This window comes from Podarcis gaigeae, assembly GCF_964106915.1.
Source record: "Podarcis gaigeae genome assembly, chromosome: 16".
Taxonomy (NCBI): domain Eukaryota; kingdom Metazoa; phylum Chordata; class Lepidosauria; order Squamata; family Lacertidae; genus Podarcis; species Podarcis gaigeae.
Window position 1 is genome coordinate 15,699,872 of NC_139693.1, and position 22,177 is coordinate 15,722,048.

At 51.3% G+C, this 22,177-nt stretch overlaps 1 protein-coding gene across 4 annotated transcripts in view; it reads right to left on the reverse strand.

Moving 5' to 3' along the window:
* Positions 1–21,737, reverse strand: part of CDC42BPG (CDC42 binding protein kinase gamma) — a 53,779-nt gene extending 32,042 nt beyond the window's left edge. For all 4 annotated transcript variants that reach the window (XM_083716419.1, XM_083716418.1, XM_083716417.1 and 1 more), the window contains exons 1-5: positions 21,438–21,737; positions 1,700–1,791; positions 1,008–1,091; positions 732–827; positions 82–230 (exon numbers count right to left, since the gene is read on the reverse strand). In XM_083716419.1, the coding sequence (XP_083572545.1) occupies positions 82–230; positions 732–827; positions 1,008–1,091; positions 1,700–1,791; positions 21,438–21,612 (596 nt within the window). In that variant the 5' untranslated portion in view covers positions 21,613–21,737. The remainder of the gene's footprint in view (positions 1–81; positions 231–731; positions 828–1,007; positions 1,092–1,699; positions 1,792–21,437) is intronic.
* Between the last annotated feature and the right edge of the window lie 440 nt (positions 21,738–22,177).

Here is a 22,177-nt window from a genome sequence, read left to right on the forward strand (position 1 = left end):
CTCTTCCCCATTTTGGGAGTGAGGAAACTGAGGCAGGGGGGCGTTTACCTGCCAGTTCCAGAGCCAGGCAGGCAAACTTACCTGTGGACGTAATGGAGCTGGTGGAGGGAGTGGATGGCCAGGACCATCTCAGCCACGTAGAAGCAAGCCATGTCCTCAGGCAGGCGGTCCTCAAACTTGCTGAGGAGGGTGAGGAGGTCCCCTCCTGCGTAGTAATCCATCACTAGGTACTGCAGAAAGGAGGAGTGAATTACAGAAGAACGGTGGGCTGGGGGGTAGGGCTCAGCAGGGCTCACACAACAAATGACTCTCTGCTGCCTGCAAATGAGGAAGGTCCTGGGTTCAAATCTCTTGCCATCTCCAGTCTACCAGAGCGGAGGGCTGGGGAAAATCTCCTCTCTGCCCAAGACGAAACAAAGGTTGGATGGCCACCTGCCAGGGACACTTCAGTTTAGTTGTGATTCTTGCATTGCAGGGGGCTGGGCTGGATGACCTTTGGGGGTACCCTCTGCTATAATTCCAAGACCTGAGAGCAGTGTTCGCCAACCTGGTGCCCCTCCAGATGTTTTGGGAAGCCCCAGCCAGCCGGGGCCAATAATCAGGGGCAATCACCCTTGCAGCCCCAAACAGCTTGAGGTCAACAAGTTGAGGAAGATGGCATGATGCCTTCCGATAGAAAAATCTCCCCCCTTCCCATTTCTCTCAGCACTGTGTTGTGCGATGAGGCTCACCAGGTAGTGATCGTCCTGGAAGGCAAAGTGCAAGGTGGTGATCCATTGCCTGTCCCCGCGGACCAGCACATCTCTCTCCTCCCGGAAGCAAGCCGTCTGCAGGGAGGAAAAGGCAGAGAGAAAGGAGCTAAGATCCAAAGGGAACTCATTTTATTTTTCGTTTCTGGCTCCCCACCCTTGTGCTAAATGGACCCATCCCCCCGCCAAGGCTCTGTACTCATCAGCCTTGAAAGATGCTTCTCCAACAGGGCCTGGCACATGACGGGGGGCGCATACCTCTGCTCTCTTCAGCATTTCCCATTTGTGCAGAATCTTCATGGCATAAACCTCCTCCGTCTGTTTCATTCTCACAACCGCCACCTGGTACAGAGGGAGGGGGGGGACACTTAGACCACCACCCATTTTCTCCCCAGCCTACTCTGGTGGCAGACTTTAGGTCATCATTACAGCGCAGCCGATTGTCCATGACTGAGTACGCTGTTTTAAAAAGTGACCATCGTGCTTTCTGGTGCAAAAACCTCTGGCCCATCTTTGCCAGTGTGGCTGGGCGATAGCCAGTAAGATTAGATTGGACCTCTAGGCTCAGAAATATCCCTCTGCCTCCCCCAGACCCTGTGGGGTGGGGCTGAGGGTCTCATAACGCCTGGGATTTTGGAAAAAGGATGCCTTCCTTTGCAGATCAATTCAGAACCTGCCCTTTCTGAACTTAAAAGAACGAAGGGCCACCATCCCAGGTATTCGCCCATAAGGAATATGCCCATGGGACTTACACCTGTGTAAACTTGCAAAGAATTCTCCTGGATCAAATTTATTCCAGCAAAAGCTTCAGACAGGGAAGGGGAGGGTGTGGTCTCATCCTTCAAAATTCTGTAGTGGGGAGTGGGGGCAGCCCTGGTCCAAATGCCCATCCTCGCAAGACAGGTGTTTTTATGTCCCCCTCAAAGACAGCGCCCGCCACTGGCACTCACCTCGCCAAAAGCCCCTCGTCCGATCACCTTCAGGATCTCAAAGTCATCCCTTCGCAAACGCAGCTGCTTGGCCTTGGTGGCAAAAGGGGAGGCTGGAAGAAGAATAAGAGACAGTAAGGGCCCCCCTGGTTTTACTGGGTTATCCATTGGCCGTAATTAAAGAAGAAAAAGATGAGTACATGAAGACTCTCTCCAAAACTGGCCCTCATGTACACTGGCACTGCTCCACATAATACCAGCCTGTTCACATTTGTAAGGACTCTGTTAGTGGGGCAGTACCTAAACTTCAGGGACGCGGGTGGCGCTGTGGGTTAAACCACAGATCCTAGGACTTGCCGATCAGAAGGGGAGAAGCGGCTTAGTCATGCTGTACACCGGCTCCCTCGGCCAATAAAGTGAGATGAGCGTCGCAACCCCAGAGTCAGCCACGACAGGGGTCCCTTTACCCTTTACCTTTTTACCTAAACTTCGGAACTCCCTGCCTATTGATATCTCTGTACAGTACTCTTTTCAGCATCTTCTAAAAACATTTTCATTTGGAGAAGCCCACCCAGCTGTTTAGCTGATTCGAGTTTTAGTCTATTGCTATTTTAGCTTTTTGAAAGTCTTATATTCTTGTTGTTCATTTTTCTTATTGACAATTTCATTGTTTTCTCTCTTTTGTAAACCACATTTTTAAAAATAATAATCAAGTGGTGTATACATTTTATGGGACCCTAAACAGAGCCTTTCATTGTTAATAAAAAAAAAAAATCCACACACATTTCCTGCTCATCCTATAGCCTCTGAGCACCTGCCCTTGGTTTCTCGGACCCAAATCTCTTCCTCCGCACAATCACTGCAATACTGTAGCTGGGACAGGTCAGTGATATATGAGCAATTCGGAAGTGAAATGCTTTGAAAATTCTGAAATTTTGATTTCCCCTTACAAAGCTGCAGAGCTTTCACGCTTAGCTAAAATTCAGCAAAGCTGTTGGATTCAGGAAGCAGGAGATGACTCGCTCTAGTTGTTAATTCTAAACCTCCAGTTCGTACAGCCATCCTCTTGCAAAGCTTATCCTAAGCTGCAGGCACCAGTCTGGTTTATGTGCAACCCAAAGTGACGCCAGCCAAAGCTTTTATTTCCATTTCTATTTTTGTCTATTTATCTTGCTCTTCAGCCAGAAACAGCGCCCAGAGTAGTAGCAATGGTAATAAGGTGGTCCTTGCCCTCCCGCTAGGGTCCCTCGTGATGTCTATAACTTCATTTTTTGTATCCAGCAGTTCAAAAACTGCACAAGAGCATGGCAGGGGGAGATTCATAACAACCCTGGCATGTAGCCCCACTGTTGTGATCACAAGTTGCAGTTCCAACGAAGCCATGCCGGAGATCTCTAAACACAAGTCAAAGGAAGCCAACTGACTCTGAAGCGACTTTTTGGATGACACCATCCATCAAAGAATTAAGCATGCAGAAAATATTTTGTGTATTTTACAGTTGAGAAACAAGAGACAGGTGTCTTGATCAGTGTGTGGACGCTATTTATGTAGTTATATTCTCAAAGCAAACAGCCTTGACAAAGCGGATTATAATACAGCTAAGCTGGTGCAAAACAATGTAATTCAATTACAAAAAACAACAACGGAACAATTTCCTGAGTCTTTGCAGTTGTGCAACTAAGGGGTGGAGGGTTTTTTTGGGGGGTATGTTATTGGACTACAGATCTCATCATCCCTGACCACTGGCCCTGCTGTCTGAGGCTGATGGGAGTTCATAAAGACCTGGGAGAACACAGGTGACCCATCCCTGAAGTATGGGGCGGGGGCAAGTGGGTTCCTGAACCACAGCAACAAAATATGGAATGGATCATTTCTGAGATTGCGTGGCAGAGCTGGCCAGGATAGTGTGGCCAACCCACAGCAGCAGCAGGAAGCCTGTGATGTCATTGGACTCCAACTCCCATCATCCCCTGCCAATGGTCAGGGATAATGGGAGCTTGAGTCCAATAAGCACTGAAAGGTGCACACATTTCTCATCCCATCCCATTAACAGACCCTCCAAGTGTCCCATTTTCCAGGGACATTCCCGAATTTACAGAAGCCATCCCAGTTTCTAGTCCAGGATCATGTTCTTATAGTGGCCAGATCAGATGTCCCAATGGGAAACCCGCAAGCAAGATCTGAGCACAAGCGCCCTCTTGGTGGGAAGGTATGAGCCAGACGCTGGATTTCCGTCTTTTGCTGCGCAAGGAACAGGAGGCAGCCAGGGTCCATCACCCCCTTCAGAGCCTTTAAAGCAGGCCACAATCCCAGCATGCTGATTCGCACACCTCCTTGTCTAACCCAGGCATGGCCAAACTTGGCCCGCCAGCTGTTTTGGGACTACAATTCCCATCATCCCTGACCACTGGTTCTTTTAGCTAGGGATGATGGGAGTTGTAGTCCCAAAACAGCTGGAGGGCCAAGTTTGGCCATGCCTGCTCTAACCACTAGGTATCACTCCTACCAAAGCTGAAGCCCTGCTCGTCACACTTTTTCCCTGTTAGGAACACTCCGAGAGAGGCTGCTAAGCTCTGCCTGTGGCGTGAAAAGCCGCTGTGATCCAACTTGCTCACCTGCCCCTTTCGGTGCCCGGGGTGGGGCCCTATGCCTGCATGCCCCATCATGCCACCCTTGGCAGCCTTGTGCACGCAGTGGCACCTGTCTCTTCCTGTATGGGCCGCCGAGGCATCTCTGAGAAGGAAGGAGGCAGAGCGACTAGTCGGGAGAAGGAGCGTCGGAGCAGGGCTGGAGCACCGCCAGCCTCCTGCGCTCCAAGCATGAAATGCAGGGTCAGGCCCAGATCTGGAGCCTCAGCTTTGGGACAGGGTGGGGAAGCAATTCTCCCTTTAAACAGAACAAGTATTGCTGCAGAGTGAAGACAGCAAAACCGGGGGTCCAGGGGTTCGGTTTGCAGACTCTCTCTTTCCCCTCCCAAGAACAAATTATCCAGAACAAGCCGATTCATGGAAGGCTCTAAAACCCCTGTGCATTGCGACAACCAACTGATCTCGGTGCAGAATTTGCACACCCAACCATTCAGTGAAGGAGAAGTCACACTGGAACACACTAAACCACCTTCCCCAGTATACTGCTTCCGTCAGACGTGCACAGCAGGCACTATAGAAACTTCTGTCGCCTACAGGACACAAATCCTGTTTGTGGGTTTCCCATCATGGGCACCTGTTTGGCCGCTGTAAGAACAGGAGGCTGGACTGGATTGTGGCCTGATCCTGTGGCCTGATCCAGCAGGCTCTTCTGATGTTCTTATGTACAGCAGGGGTGAGGAGCCTCTGAATTTCCAGATATTGTTGAACTCTCCTCTCCCTTGACAATTGCCTTGGCGGGCTGTGGCTGATGGGAGTCCAGCAACATCTAGCGAGCCACAGGCCCACCTCGCCCCCCAGGCGACCAGGTCTCTTGGCAGGAGGACATTAAGCAGGAGGCTACTTAAGAGCTGATGAATTGCCCAAGCCTTGAGGTGCATGATTAACAGAAAAACCTCCCCTTCCCTCCAGCGCCTAACTTGTAGAAAACAGGAGATGTGCTAGGGCTAGGTGAACATTGGACCATTGGCCCCTTATTCCAGAGATATGGGGGAAAGTTGGGGTGATCTTAATGGCGGGAATGCACTCTGCTCGACCTCAGAGGCACTGTTTTTCAGCTGTCATTTGGCGATGCGGGAAGCTAAACCCCGGTCCCGAAAGCAGGCAAGTTTGCTGGCCAAAATAAACCCAGCACACTCCTTTTCCCGTACATAAAATTAATCAAGCTGTACAATCTGCCTCAGGCTTGGAACAGGTGGAAAGTGACAGGCGCTGCCAATTTCATTAAGGGATCTCTTTCTCTCTGTCTCTCAGAAGCAACAACAATTGCAGGTTTTTGTTGGGTGAGAAGAAAACCTAAGGAGAGGCTGCTTGGTCAGGCCAGTGGCCTATCCAGTCCAGTCCCTGTTCTCACAGGGGCCAGCTGGAAGCCCCAGTGGGAAACTTGCAAGCAGGATTCAAGCACAAGAGCTCACTCCTCTCCTGTAGTTTTTAGTAACTGGTCTTCAGAAGAGACAGAGCATATCCATTGTGGCTAGAAGTCAGTGATAGCCTTTTCCTCCTGCAGGGATTTTGCCCCATCCTTTTTAAAAGCCACCCAGGTTGGTGGCAAGCACTGCCTCCAGTGGCAGTGAGTTCCGTAGTTTAATAATAATAATAATAATAATAATAATAATAATAATAATAATAATTTATTTATACCCCACCCTCCCTGGCCAGAGCCAGGCTCAGGGTGGCTAACAACAATAAAATCACAGTAAAAACATAATAGGGGGGCAAACCCGAATTTAAAATACAGGTTAAAAAGCAAATTAAAATGCAGCCTCATTTTAAAAGTAGCCGATAGATCAAGACCATAAGGGGATGGCAATTTAAAGGTCAGACTGAGTCCAAACCAAAGGCCAGGCGGAACAGCTCTGTCTTGCAGGCCCTGCGGAAAGATGTCAAGTCTCGCAGGGCCCTAGTCTCTTGTGACAGAGTGTTCCACCAAATTGGGGCCAGTACTGAAAAGGCCCTGGCCCTAGTTGAGACCAAACTAACCACTTTGCGACCTGGGACCTCCAAAATGTTGTCATTTGTGGACCTTAAGGTCCTCCGTGGGGCATACCAGGAGAGGCAGTCCCGTAGGTATGTGGGTCCTAGGCCGCATAGGGCTTTAAAGGTCAAAACCAGCACCTTAAACCTGACCCTGTACTCCTCCGGGAGCCAGTGCAGTTGGGAAAGCACTGGAGGAACGTGATCCCGCGGCAAGGACCCCGTAAGGAGCCTCGCCGCGGCATTCTGCACCCGCTGGAGTCTCTGGGTCAGCTTCCAGGGCAGCCCCTCTGCAAGAAGAAGTATTTCCTTTTACCAGTCCTGAATCTTCAAACATTTGGCTTCACTGGATGTCCACGAGTTCTAGTGTTAGGAGAAAGGGAGGGAAAGTTTTCTTCACCCATCTTCTCCACGCCATGAATCGTTTTCTAAATTTCTACCATCTCGCCTCTTACTCACCTTTCCTCTAAACTAAAACACTGCAAACTTTCCTCATAGGGGAGCCACTCCAAGCCTGTTATCATTTTGGTTGCCCTTTCTTGAATAATAATAATAATAATAATAATAATAATAATAATAATAATTTATTATTTATACCCCACCCATCTGGCTGAGTTTCCCCAGCCACTCTGGGCGGCTCCCAATCAAGTGTTAAAAACAGTATAGCGTTAAATATTAAAAAGTTCCCTGAACAGGGCTGCCTTCATATGTCTTTTAAAGATAGGATAATTGCTTATTTCCTTCACATCTGAAGGAAGGGTGTTCCACAGGGCGGGCGCCACTACCGAGAAGGCCCTCTGCCTGGTTCCCTGTAACCTCACTTCTCGCAATGAGGGAACCGCCAGAAGGCCCTCGGCACTGGATCTCAGTGTCCGGGCTGAACGATGGGGGTGGAGACGCTCCTTTAGGTATACAGGACCGAGGCCGTTTAGGGCTTTAAAGGTCAGCACCAACACTTTGAAATGTGCTCGGAAACGTACTGGGAGCCAATGCAGATCTCTCAGAACTGGTGTTATGTGGTCCCGGCGGCCACTCCCAGTCACCAGTCTAGATGCCACATTCTGGATTAATTGCAGTTTCCGGGTCACCTTCAAAGGTAGCCCCACGTAGAGCGTGTTGCAGTAGTCCAAGTGGGGGATAACCAGAGCATGCACCTATCTGGCGAGACAGTCCACGGGCAGGTAGGGTATTAGCCTGCGTACCAGGTGAATCTTTTCCAATTCTACAATAACTGGAAACTCTGCATTCCCCAGGCCCACTCATATGCTGTAAGGACAGGGAAGAGAGGTGGGCAGGCGGGCAGCAGCAAGCTTGGGACACAAGTGTCTCAAACACAAGCAGGCAGCTCTCCTCAATCCTTGACAGGAAAATGCCCACTGGGCAAGCACTGTACCCAAAGATGCTGCTTGCATGCAGAATTTCTGGATTTGCTGAGCCTGGCTCCCTGGCTGCACCCTGTGGAAGAGAGATCCAGGAGTCCTGGCTCTCATCCAGGCCTGTAGCTTTCCAGATGCAGATGGAGCAGCCAGCATGGCTGATGAGGGTTGTCTGGTTCCTCAGCCCTAACCACTAGCTCTCCTTTTCGGAGAGGCATGCACAGAGGAAGGTGGAAGCCCAGCTTCCAATTAACTCAGCATGCATCTGAATTATACCTGCTGCTGGGAATCTCCAGTGAGGAGGTCCCATGGGGGCATCTCTGTGTGCACAGGATACTAGGCTAGATGGGAGCCCTTTGGTCTGATCCAGCAGGGCTGATGTTAAGTTCTTAAGCTTTTATGTGAATTATGTTGCTTTTGTTGTTGTTGGCCACTCTGAGCCCGGCTTTGGCTGGGGAGGGCGGGATATAAATAAATTATTATTATTACTATTATTATTATTATTATTATTATTATTATTATTATTATTAAGCCTTTAGTTGTGATGCATTGCAGAAGGTTGGACTGGATGGCCTTTGGGTGCCCTTCCAACTCTACAATTCTAAGATTCCTTAAGTTTGGACAAGGTCCGTCAGCCAGCGTTTTCCCTGGGGAATGGGAATTGTGTTTTTGTGTCATTTTCAGGGGGCTGAAGTTCTCTGTCCTTGGTGAACCTGAACTGGCACGATATGTTAAAAATGCATTAAAAATCATACCCTCGTTTCAGTTCAACCTGTTTTAATTAAATCCCCTTCTCGCGAGCAGCCTGGAGAATTTCGTTACAGGGTGGCCAGTTGAGACGACTGCAGATAAATCACAGTAAATGTACTTAAAACACCTCAAGATCCTTCTCGTTCTCTGTTTGTAATTTGGCACAACTTCACTAACGAGCTTCTTCCCTCTAATGAATTTCGCCTCCAGTGGCACCTGGCGCATCCAGTCATTCTGGTCCTTCTGCTGATCGCCTTTATTAGCCCTGTCACATGATCTGGTGAAGGAAAGCTGGCTTCTTCCAGAACATAAATTTATTATCAGAAGAGATGGGGCTGTGCAGAACTGAGTTGCAGTTGTGAAAGTAGCTGGAGAGGAATTCCTACTTCATTTGTTTCAGGAAACACAGCACCAATGTTGGGTTGAAATTATTCTACCCGCCAACTGGAAAATGACAACACAGGAGGTTGAACTAGATCAGGGTTTCCCCAACTTGGGTCTCCAGCTGTTTTTGGACTACAATTCCCATCATTCCTGACCACTTGGCCTGCCAGCTGGGGATGATGGGAGTTGTAGTCAAAAAACAGCTGGAGACCCAAGTTGGGGAAAACCTGGTCCAGATGAGCCTTTGATTCTATCTCTGTGGATGTCAGCTGACCTCTCAAGAGAATCACGTGGGCAAGGGCATGCAGTGTACAGTTTCGGCCACTTTGCCGCAAAAAGGATCCTGTAGTATGGGTACAGATTAAAGAAAGGGCAACCAAAATGATTAAGTGGGAGAAGCAACTCCCCTGTGAAGAACAGCGTTTGGGACTTTTTAGTTTGGAGAAAAGGTGAGTCAGAGGCGAGATGATAAAACGATGCATGGCTTGGAGAAAGTGTACAGTGGTACCTCGGGTTACATACGCTTCAGGTTACATACGGTTCAGGTTACAGACTCCGCTAACCCAGATATAGTGCTTCAGGTTAAGAACTTTGCTTCAGGATGAGAACAGAAATCGTGCTCCGGCGGCGTGGCAGCAGCAGGAGGCCCCATTAGCTAAAGTGGTGCTTCAGGTTAAGAACAGTTTCAGGTTAAGCACGGGCCTCCGGAATGAATTAAGTACTTAACCCGAGGTACCACTGTATAGAGAAACTCATTGATCCCTCTCTTAGGACACTAGAGCCCATGAACATCCAGCAAAGAGGAATGTTGGAAGATATAGAACTTTAAAAGAGGATTGGACATGGAGGAGAGGGGTTTGCTATAGTGAATAGCCATGATGGCTCCCCTCAGTCGAGGAAGCAGTGCTTCTGAATGCTTGAACCTCAGGAGGGGAGAAGAGGGCTCTTGAATCCTGCTTGCCGGCTTCCCCGCAGGCGTCTGGTTGGCCGCTGAGCTTAGATGGGCCACTGGCCTGATCCTGCAGACCTCTCCTTATGAATCCACAGCCTCTGAATGAGAGCAGGGGGTGTAGAGAGCTGGTGCCTTGGCAAGGCGAGGAGGTGTGGCGATGGTGGCAGCGGCAGCAGCAGCTGCCTGCCCTCTTTTGGCCCAGAGGAGCGGGCCTCCTTCGCAAATTCTTCCGCTGGTGTTCCTCTGCTCCCAAAGAGTTTCCAGTCTTAGTTCCTCAGTGGAAAACCAGGCGCTGGCCTAGGCACGCCCAGAGGAACCAGCGGGACCGCATTCCTTGCAAGGCGAGCAGGGTGGGGACAAGAGCCAGGTCTGAACCCCACACGCCAGAGAGGAGAGGAGAGGCAGCCCCTTCCCATGGGTCACTGCCCCATTTGCCTGCTCCCAGGCCAAGCTGCCTGCTCCCCGCCCCCTGCCCCCAAGAAAGGGGACAGCAGATGCTGGGACATCCCAGGAGAGCCTTGCCACAAGGTGGCTCCCAATTCATAAAAGTTAATTTGTCAGAAAATGCAGGATCCCACCCTGTCAGGAGGAGCGTGTCTAGTGGATGAAGGGCTACCGCTCAATAGCAGAGCATTTGCTTTGCATGTGGAGAGGTCCAAGGTTCTATCCCTTAAAAATAGGGGCAGGTAGCGGCAGGTGAGGGGAAAGACACTCTCTCTGCCTGAGACCACACTGGGCAGGAGGGGGGGAGCCATAGCCAGTCAGATATGAAGATGGGGAGCTTGAGGACCTGGAATAAGGCAGCTTGCTAGTTGGACTCATGGGAAAACTCAGATAGAAGGTTCAATACCCAGCAGCTCCAAGGTGGGCTGGGAAGGAAACTCGCCTGAAACCCCTGAGAGTTGCTGCCGGCCAGTGTGCAAGAAAACACTGAAAAGAAAAGCGGTTCAGGCCTTATCACAGAGGAGGGAGGGAAGTGCTTGGTGGAATTTCAAGAGCCAGAAGGGGTTGATGAGCATGTCTGCAAGCATTTGTGTGTGTGTGTGTGTGTGTGTGTGTAGCTGATGCCTCTTCATTCACACCCGCAAATAGTGGAAGCAGACCAGCTTGTGCCAAAGAGACCAACAGCTGACCCATGCAAACCACCCTTTCCCAGTGCAGAATGTGGATTATTTCAGCACAGAGAATGTGAACATGCGCACACCCACCCTCAGGCATGTGCACCCTTCATGCACAAGGAGGCGGGGTTGGGGGGGGGAAAGGCTTCTGTGGGGCCTTGGCTAGGTGTGCTGCTGCTGCTGCTACCTTAAAAAGCCTCCCGTCTGAAATAAGAAAAACAGCCCTCCTGAAGACTGACAGACAGGTTGGAATCCAAAACCTACCTACCAGGTTGCCAGACCTGGCCAGGTTGCCCTGACGACAGGAGCAACAAACAGTTCTGGTATTCCTCCTGCCCCCCCCCCCTCTGATGATGCATCACCCTCTATCATGAGCCAGTCCAGGCAGCAGCAGCAGCAGCTCCCTATCAGGTGGAGAGGGGATATGCCACTGGTTTTTACACCCACTCAGGGAGTATTGGTGGGGCAGGAAGGAGATCCCAAGGGAGGGGCAGGCAGGCAGCTCTGTGGATAGACAGCCCAGGTTGCAGAGATACTGGCTTGTTCCAGCCATGCAGTGCACAAGCAGCTCGCCCCCTCCCAAGAGGCTGAGCTAGGAAGGGGGCAGGCTGTCACTTCAGCCAACCAGGAAGGCTCAGCAGACCCCACGGAGGAGTTGGAGCACCAGCTCTGCATGCAGAAGGGCTGGGGAAGACCCCTGCAGAACCCCAGAGCTAGTGCACCTGAAGCAGCTCTCGGACTTGCTAGAAGGTGGCTTCCTGCCCTTTATTCAAACCCCATGAGGACTAAGAGCTTGCTTAACTTTATGGGGAAGGAGCAGAGTGCATGCTTTGCAAGCAAAAGGGCCCAGGGCTCAATCTTTGGCGTTTCCAAGGAGGGCTGGGCCAAGACTCCCCGAGAGCTGCTGCCACCACCAGTCAATGTAGGCAACACTGAACTAGATGGGAGGGTCGAGGGTCTGGCAGCTTCCTCAGTTTCTGCACCAAGTCCTCAGGCAACCCTTCTGCTCCTTCCATCCACCTCAGGAATGGATGCACATCTGTTGCCAAACTGCCACCACCGTCACCGAGGGAGCACACTTTGGGTCCCAGATTAAAAATATCTACGCTGCAAGATCAAGGACACACCCACCCAGCACCCAGACTTGAAGAACAGGTCCTGTCTGGTTGCGGAGTGCAATTCACGTGGTTAAGAAGGAGCCACAGGGGGAAAGGGGTTGGGTGGCGAGAGTTACATCACATCTTGCTCAGAAGGAACGCTCAAGTGGTTATCCTGGCAGGAGATGGATCCATGCAGGCAAAGAGGAGGGAGGCCCCTGTGCAGGGTGGGGGCTGCGGCCCCGGTTATTAAGACAGGGGAAGACCAAGGTGGTGGTGGTGGTGGTGGTATTGGTGGTTGGGTTTCTTCCTTGCCTTTGAGTTAAATCATGCTATGGGCAGGAAGCCACAGGAACCACCTTCTCCTATGAGAGCTGCTAAGTTCATTCCAATGGGGCAAATTCAACACGTTGCCGAAACACCTCTCTGGCCTTTCTGCTTGGCAGAAGAGCCTAAGAAGACCCCTGGCTGGATCAGGCCCATGGCCCACCTAGTCCAGCATCCTGTTCTCACAGCGGCCAACCAGACGCCTGTGGGTTACTCACAAGCAGGACCCAAGCACAAGAGCCCTCTCTCCTCCTGTGGGTTCTCCAGCAAATGGTCTTCAAAAGCATTGCTGCCTCCAGCTATGGAGCAGCCATCGATTGCTCCCTCCTCCACGAATTTGTCCAATCCTCTTTTAAAGCCATCGCTGCCTCCAGTGGGAGGGAGTTCCATAGTTTTAACTACGTGCTGCGTGGAAAAGCACTTTCTTGGCCCTGTCCTGAATCTTCCAACATTCAGCTTCCCTGGAGGTCCACGTGTTTCTACTGCCATCTGCGAGAGACAGTTCCCAAGGCTTCATTTCTTGCCACCGGAACATTTCATTTCCCCTCCTACTACCCCAAAAGCCCAAGCGTGAAGTTTCCCTCTCTTCCTGCCTGCCTGCAAGGAAGCTCCCCTCCTTGTCAACATCCTGAGGCTGCCAGTTCCCCCTCTGAACAGCTGCAGCATTGAGGAGCAGTTCCACCACCAACCAGACAGCAGCGAAAGCCCATTACGGAGGGGAGTGGGGATGCAGGAAGGCAAGGGAGAGCTGGCTTTTAAAGATGATCACAATGGCTTGTTGCAGACCTTTTGGAGTGCTCTCAGGCCACTGGCCGCCCCCTGCACCAAAAGCTCTCAGAATGAGAACAGAAGAGCCCTGCTGGATCGGGGAAATGGCTCTCTTAGTATTGTTCTCACAGGGGTCAACCGGGAAACCTAGAAGCAAGACCCCAGCACAAGAGCCCCCCCTCCCCCTCCAGTGGTTTCCAGCTACAGTGGTACCTCTGGTTGTGAACGGGATCTGTTCCGGAGCCCCGTTCACAACCTGAAAGGAACACAGCGCATGCACAGGTCGCAATTCACCGTGTCTACACATGCGTGAGCAGCGAAACCTGGAAGTAACCCTTTCCAGTACTTCCGGGTCGCCACAGGACGCAACCTGAAAGGGCGTAACCCGTAGCATTCGCAGCATGAGGTATAACTGTACTGGTATTCAGAAGCATTGCTGCCTCCATCTGTGGAGGCAGAGCAGAGCCATCATGGCCAGTCGACATCAATAGTCCTCTCTCCTCCATGAATTTGTCCAATTCTCTTTTAAAACCATCTAGGTTTGAGGCCTTCACTGTTTCTTGCGGGAGTGAGTTCCGTTGTTTAACTGTGCACGGCCTGAAAAAGATATTTTATCTGTCCTGGGTCTAACAACGTTCAGCCACTAGCTCTAGTGTTCTGAGAGAGGGAGAGAAAAAACTTCTCTCTGTCCGTTTTCTCCATGCCACACACAGTTCTGTATACTTCAGTTGTGTCACCCGTTACTTGCCTGTTTCCTAAGCTTAAAAGTCCCAAATGCTGCAACCTCTCCATTCCCTAAACATACTGAGGTTAGGAACAAGGTGCCGAGAAAAAGGCAGTGTCCCCACCACCACCACCATCACCTTGACCTACACATCCCCACTGCTTGCAGAATCAGCCTCAATATAACAGTTGTTATTAGTACAGGAGTGGGGAACCTGTGCCCCCCCAGATGCTGCCGAACTAGTACCCCCATCACAGTGGCGTAGCGTGGGTTGTCAGCACCCGGGGCAAGGCAAGTAATTTGTGCCCCCTAACCCGTGGATTTGCGCCCCCTAACCCGTGGATTTGCGCCCCCTAACCCTAACCCCCAGATGTTGCGCCCGGTGCGGCCGGCCCCCCCCTGCACCCCCCACACTACGCCACTGCCCCATCATCAGCATCCCTGGCCATTGGCAAAGTTGGGAGTTGTGACAATATCAAGGGGGGTACAGACTTGCTTCAGTCGGGGAAGCTGGAAAAACAGCCTTCAGATTTTACATCATCAACCTGCTGGTTCCTTCCTCTCTTGACAACGAAGGGAGGAGTTTAGGGATATTTAAAAAATAATAATTTTATAAGTTGTGTGTCCTTGTTTCTCAGTTCGATCCATTTACATGGTTTTGTGGTATTTTATGCATTGTGACTTGCCGTTATTTTCATTGCTTATAGTCATTCTTTATTGTACTTGTTACGTGTAAACTGTTTAATTATTGTTTGCTGATATTTAATTTTACCGTTTACTGTTATACTCTGATGGATTATTGAAGATTGCTTTATTCTGTGCAAGTTGTTTATTTTAAAGTTATGGTTTTATCATGCAGGGCATTTTTTTTCTTGAAAAAGAGGTGCCGGAACTTGTTGACCTTTTTTTAGGGGGAGTACCCAGCCAAAGATAGCCCCTAAAAAAGCTTCTCTTCTTATGCCCTTGCACCAATCGCCTCATGTATAGTAATATAGAAAGGCGGTGTACAAATGAAAAGTGAACTGAACTGAAATGGCTGTTCGCTTGCAGAAAGTCTTGGGTTCAATCTCTGATGGCATCTGCAAAGAGGAGTCTTGTCTGGTCCTGGCAGAGACCCTAAAGAGCTGTAAACTGCTCAGTGTTCCTGGACCCAGCTCCTAGTCTAACACTCTCACCGCTAACACCACACTGATGCTCATATAATTACTAGTAGGCTTAGAACATCTGCCTCATAGCCAGCCAAACTACTGTCCCATTTAGCTCACCCTTGCCTGCTCTGACTGGGCCTCAAGCAGGGATTGAACCCGGAGCCTTCTGACACCTGGCAGGTACTCTGTCATCTGTGAGCTACAGACCTTCCCACAATTCTCTGGGACTGGCTAGTTGCAAAAAGGCAGAAGAGGGAAGCACGCTTTCTCAGGTGAGATGCATACCCCTCAACTGTCCCATTTAAAGTGGGAAATCCCAGAATCCAATCCCGGCTTCTGTTTGGACCCTAGAATTTCCCATTTGTTGGTCCAAAAGCACCAGACCAAAGGACACTCACTCTGGTGCAAGTCAGCAGGGTTGTGTCGTTTGTTGGTCTTGGGACAAAAAAACCCCAAGCGGCTTCAGTTTCACGCTATCGTGAGAGCCTGAAACCAAAAATAGAGCATCCCGATTTAGGTGCCGAAAATGTTGGAGGGTATGGATATGCATTTGTGGAGAATGGCTTCAAGCTGTTTGGAGGAAGCTTCATACAGGGCCGGCGCTATCATTGGGCAGAAGGAGGCAACTGAGGGCAGCATCAGCATCGCCCAGCCCTTCCGCCTGAGCATCCTCTCCACCCCTGGTCATTACCCCTGTGTTGCAGGATACAGCTCACATGGCCTGCCCTGAGCCCACCTCAGACAGCCTGCCGTTCCAGGTGCAATTGAGGAGACTATGCCATTCATCAGGCAGCAAAAGGACTTGGGCTGGCCCTGATCAGACAGTCCAATGGGCCTCTTTGTCTTGAACTGCCTTCTTCTATGGAGTTCAGCAAGTAACTATCTGGACAGCCTTTGCACACACCCTTTCAGAGCGAGAAAGAGGGTAGAACAGACACCCATGTAAGGACTGAGGCCGCCTGAAGCCAGACCACTCTGCCGCCAGCAGTCTTCCTTATGGTTTGCAATTGCCAGAGTGGTCCTGAGGGATTTTGCTGCCTGGAGGAAGGCAAGATGGTGCCCCCACTCTCCTAATTCCACACACAAGGCGATGGGACTGGGAGACGAACCTTACTTCCATGCTGGCAATGGGTTCGTGTCCTCTGTCGTACTTGAAGACAACCAGCAATTGTAGGCACTCCAGGACAGGCCACGGGGGCACTCCCACCCAGCACTGTCCTCTGAGAGAGGAATGCCTCTGGGGAACAGGGGAACATGCCTTACTTTGTCTAACGATAGGGCCGGGCTGGCGAACAGCTCATAGAAGACTTCAAAGTCATGCAGATATTTACAAGCTGCATTTCTGAATATTGCAAGGTCCAGATAAGCAGCCTTGCTTCCTCTGAGGGACTCCCCACAGGGCTGACTAAGACTCAGGTGTGACCATGGAAAGAAGAACGGGGGGGGGGTGAGGTGGGGGAGGTTACCTAGGGTGGAACGCTCTGTCACAAGAGACTAGGGCCCTGCGGGACCTGACATCTTTCCGCAGGGCCTGCTAGACAGAGCTGTTCCACCTGGCCTTTGGTCAGGGCGCAGCCTGACCCCCTCCTCTGGCAATCTGCACAGAATTTTGCTTGATGGTTGCCATTAATTTGATCTTAATTTGATTTTAATTAATTTTATAATGAATGTTTTTAGAATGTTGGACTATTTTGATTGTTGTTAGCCGCCCTGAGCCCAGCTTTGGCTGGGGAGGGCGGGATATAAATAAAATTTATTATTATTAATTTATTATTATAGGAAGCTGCCTTATGCAGAGCCAAACTATTTGCCCAGCTAACTCAGTGTCAGCTATACAGACTGACAGAGGCTCTCTCGCTCTCTCTCTCCAGGATTTCAGAAAGGCAGTTGTTCCCTGCCATACCTGGGAACAACTGGGGGGTGGGTCACACCTGGGAGATGCTGCTGGGGGGTGGGTCACACCTGGGACTTTCTGCACTCTCTTGTCTTCCGCCCCTTCAACACAAAATTCCAGGGCTGTGTACAAATGTGTGAATAAAACCCATGCAACACAGAACTAGTAGACAGCATGGGTCCCAGCTAGAAGACCGGGCGGGAAAAGTGCATTGTTAGAGAACTGTGGAACTCACTTCTGCAGGAGACAGTCACCAGTTTGAATAGCCTTAAGAGAGGATTGGACAGATTTGTGGAGGAGAAGCCAGCTATCCAAGGCTCCCAGCCACGATGGCCATGCTCTGCCTCTGCTTTTGAAGGCAGCTATGCTTGCTGGAAAACACAGGAAGGGAGAGGACTCTTGTGCTCAGAGCTTTCTTGTGGGTTTCCCATATGGGCATCTGGGTGGTCCCTGGGGGAATTCAGCAAGCTCTTCTTAAGTCCTTCTATGTGATAGAATTGTATTTCCTGATACAATACAATTCAGCTGTTTTGTAACCGTCACAAAAGGGGATTGTGTTGGGAAAAGGGGATGGGGATGGGCCTAATGCTATTGGGGGGGGTTGAACACATATGCACACTGCACATTGATAGGGTTGGGGAAATGTTTCTGGTCCACAGCCACTGCAAATATCACATTTCTGGAGCCAAAATCCAACATCCTAGGTCCAAGGCAAAGGACCCATCTTAGTATCCAGGCTGTATGTTTCTTTCCAACTTTAAAACCCAGTGTTAATGGATACAGTCATACATCGAGTTACGAACGCTGCGAGTTGTGCGTTTTCGGGTTGCAGACCACGCCGAACCCAGAAGTACTGGAACAGGTTACTTCCGGGTTTTGGCACTCACGCATGCGCAGAAGCACAAAATGACGTCATGTGCATGCGCAGAAGTGCTAAATCACGTCACATGCATGCGCAGACATGGTGCTTTGGGTTGCGAACGTGCCTCCTGCACAGATCACATTCGCAACCCGAGGTATGACTGTAAGAGGAAAAACCTCTCTCTCTATGGGAGACCTTAGAGAGCTGCTGCCAGTCAGAACAGTACAAACTGGTGTAAGAAGTATTTGGTGGTGTGGTTTAAAGATGTGAAGGCTTGGGGGGGGGGAGAAGAAACATGGGAGGGCAGGAACTGTCACCCCCACCCCCGTTTTTTCTTCAGGCCTTCACATTGCCAGTTGTGGGGCAAGCCCTCTCTGACCTCTGCTTATAGTGCTCAGAAGTTCTACTTCCCAGTGTGAGGGCCTGGGTCTCATTCAGTCTAAGGCAGCCTCCTGTGTCCTTAACAAATGGTGCTGAGGGAGGAGTAAATGCTCCACTCTGAAGAGGAGCCCATCTGCTTGTTGCATCCTGGCTCTTACCTCAATAGGAACAGGTGCTACAAGACAGCTGTGCGGTTCACCAAGGCTTGCCAGTCTCAGCCGAAGCAGCTGGCATTCGGAGATCTCAGCTGGCCTCCAGGCTGTTGCTGGGTGCAACTCAAAGGGGTGGATTCAGCTGCAGAACTTTAGGGACCAAGTTACCTAAAAGGGTATCTTCTCCCGTATGAACCTGCCCAGGGCCTTCAGATTATTGGTGGCCCCAATCCCCCCACGGCACAACTTTAGAGGCTCTCAGTAGGTGGCAAGTGGGACAAGGCAGTCTGTCTGTTGGCACCACGGTTTATGGGACTCTCTAGTCAGAAATCCCTCTCCCTTGCCAAGTTTGTCATCCTTTAGGCAGCTCCAGCCCTACTATTAGGCAAAGTGAGGTTGTGGGAGGTGGCAGCAGCAAAGGGATGGAAAGCAAAGCAAGGCACTCACCCACCAGCTAGCAATTAGCCTGCTGCCTTCAGGGACTGTGGAGGTGGTTTTCCTGTCACCACTGTTGAAGCAAAATGGTGTTCTGGTTGGCTTCTGAAAGGAGGGGCACCATCCGGCCCTTTGCCTCAGGCAGCAAAATGTCTTGGGCTGGCCCTGCCTTTAGGCGCTGACTTAACACCACAATTGTGGCTTCTCGGACAGTTGCATCGGCCTCCTTTGCTGCCGTTAGGTTAAATTCTATGTTTCAGGTTTTTATTTTTATTTTTGTTTTCAAATACCATTGTTCCAAGCTGCCCTGACTGCTTTGAAGCAGGAAAGTGGGGCACCCTCACTATTCTAAATGAAACAGAAGTCAGAAGTATCCAGGAGGGCTGTTTCATAGAGCAGAGAAACACCCCCCAAAGTTGTGTCTGAGCTCCAAGGCCTGGCTCCAAGGGCCTCCTGGCTGTTCCCTCACTGCGAGAAGTGAAGTTACAGAGGGCCTTCTTGGTAGTGGTGGAAAGTGAGTGTGCTTATCCTTTTTAAGCTCAGAAGTTAGGAATAAAATTCTGAATAACACACAAACACACACACACCGCAGATGTTGATGAGAGGAGGAAGAGAAGAGGATCTCCCAGGATCAAGCAAAACCACACAGCCTTCACCAACCTGGTGCTCTCAGATGTTTTGGACCACAACCCCCATCAGCATGGCAAAGAATGCCCATTACATTGATGCTTCCACACCCCAACCTGGGCAATAATGCAAATCCTGAGTGTGCGAATGTGTTAAAGAAACTGAAGGTGGGAAAGAGCCTTCCTTGCCTCAGATGCCCCAGAGAAAGGCTGTCAGTCACAGCAGCAAATATTCTAACCTGGCATGAAAGGGTCCTGATGTCCCTAAACCCACCACAGAGTCCTGCTGTTTCAGAGAGATTGAATTTCCACCCCTGGACCTGCCACCAAGGTCCTTCTCATGAGCAAGAGACAGGATGCAAAGCCCACAGGTGGCATGGCTGGCATTTGCCCTGCCGTGTCTTTACCAAGCCATAGAATCACGGAGCTGGAAGGGAACTGAAGGATCATCCAGCAGAGCCCTCTGCAATGCAGGAATAAGCCCCTGACTGTGATAGAGAAGCCACCAAAGGCTGGCACCTCAAGAGATAGGAAGGTTCCTTTCTGGCTTGGCTACATTCTCAGCGCATCACTCGAGGCGTGTGACATCGCCACACTGCTTCATGACTCAGTTCCCCTCTCTGTGACGCAAGGGCACAGCCGGTCCATTCATTTCCTACTATGCCCTCCTTGGGGCATGACTGTGGGTGGTCCCAAGCAGGGAGGATAACTTGTGGGTTGTTGTGGAGGTGGGACAGGCCAACCCTAGCAGGGAAACTAGCCAAAAGGAGGCTTCACCTGTTCCATTCTAGATACACACACACCAAAATCAAGCTCAGAAGTATCTCCTAGATTGAATTCCTGGCATTTCCAGGTAGGGTTGGGAGTGGTCATGGATAGCTGCTGCCAGTCTGTGTAGACTGCACTGAGCAAGCTAGAGCCAATGGTCTGATTCAGTATAAATTGGTTTCCTGTGTTGATGAGTTCTGCGTAGCTAAGGAAGCTTTGCCATTCTTGCGATAAGCATCAGCCCGGTTCATCCACCACTCACCCCAAGCAACCAGTTTCCTTATTCCCACAATCATGACAGTCAACAGCAAAGGCTGGGTACCCTCTCCAGATGTTGCACGCTACAACTCCCATCACCCCTGACCATTGGCCATACTGGATTCTGGAGCGGATGGGAGTTAAAAATCCAAAACATCTGGGGAGAAGCCCTGCTGACGGCCCCTATTCTATAGTGGGCTTGGGTGGTCCCTTCAGTAGCTCTCAGTCCCTCGTGGCAGAGGATTCTGTAGGTGTTTTTACTCTCCGAATCCCGCAGGTTGAATCAGTGGGAGGGAGGCACTCTGCACATGCTTAAAGAGAAGTACCTATTCTACAGCAGACAAATTGGAACAGGTCCAGAGGGAAGGCTGCAAAGATGGTCAGGGGTATAGAGAACGAGCCCCATGTAGTAAAACTGAACAAAATATGGTGTGTTTAATTGGGGTGGGTTTGCAGGTTGTGATACCTCTGCAATTCAGAGTGTCAGATGAGCACTGGACACAGTGGCAGATGCACAACATACATTCAAGGCCCACTTAAAACACATGCCTTCCCCCAGATAATCCTGGGAACTGCGGCTCCCCCCCCCCCCCACAGAGATACAGGTGCCATGGAACCACAGCAAACTACAGTTCCCAGAATTCCTTTGAGAGAGGGAAAGCCATGTGCATACTAGGTATGCATCTAGGTAGTAAATCTCTGCTGTCCCAAAAAGCCTTGATCTAATGGTCTTTAAGATCCAAGGCACCAGATTTCGGAGCAAGGGAGCCAATCGCCTTGCCGGGGGTTGATGGTGGTGGGGCTGTCCCTGGCTGGAGATCTTCAAGCAGAGGCACCTGTTGGACACATGCCAGCCAAAAAGCGGGTTGGACTAGATCGCCTTAATGAACCGTGGCCCGCCTTCACCTCTTCTGGTATTTTGTTACTACTTTACATGCTTCAGAACTCAGCCTCAGACCTTCCTCTCCGCTACGCTAAACAAGCTCCTTGCTCTCCACCTGGGAGAAGTCTTAACTCCGAGAAACTGGCCCCGGCCCCGCAAGCCACCCGTCGCGCCGGAGAGGCGCTCTGCACGCGCCCAGGAACCCTCTGGCCCAGAGTCCTGCCGCTGCCCACTCACCCCAGTCCAGGAAGCGCTGCACGTTCTTCTCCCGCCGCAGGGGGGCGCCGCTGCACTCCTGGTGGACACAGAGCAGCAGGTCCAGCAGTGCCTCCAGCCCCGGCTCGGCCGCCGCCCCTTCGCCCAGCAGCGCCTCCCGCAGCCCGGCCAGGCGCCGCTCCACCGGGCTGCACATGATCGCCGCCGCGGAGCTGGAGCGGGACAGGCGAGGACGCCGCGGGAGCCCGGCCAGCAATGCTGCCGCCGCCGACGCTGGAGCAGCCAGAGGAGCGCCCCGCCCCGATGCTGGTGGGATGGGCGCAACCCGACACCTGGCCCAGCTGGGAGCGGGAGGAGGAGGAGGAGGGCGAGGGCGCCGCCGGAGCGGGAGCGCCCGCAGGGACCAGCGCCACCCTCCTCCCGGGCGCCGATGCCCCAGACGCGCCCCTGCGGTTACTCTATGTTGCCGGCACGGGCTGGCAGCAGCGCATCGCCGGGCTTGCAGGTGTGGGCTCTTTCACAGCCCAACGCGGAGACGCCACGGGGGGCTCACCGTGCAGACAAGATGCTGGGCCATGGGGCAGCGAGGCTCCTATCCTAGAGTTGGTAAGGGTCACGAGAGGCATCTTAGTCTAGCTCCTGCCATGCAGGAATCTCTTGCCCAACGTGGGGCTCGAACCCACGACCCTGAAATTAGGAACCTTCTGCTCCCAGTTCCATCCCTGTGGTTGAGCTCTTGGTACCATCTGCATGCATAGCTG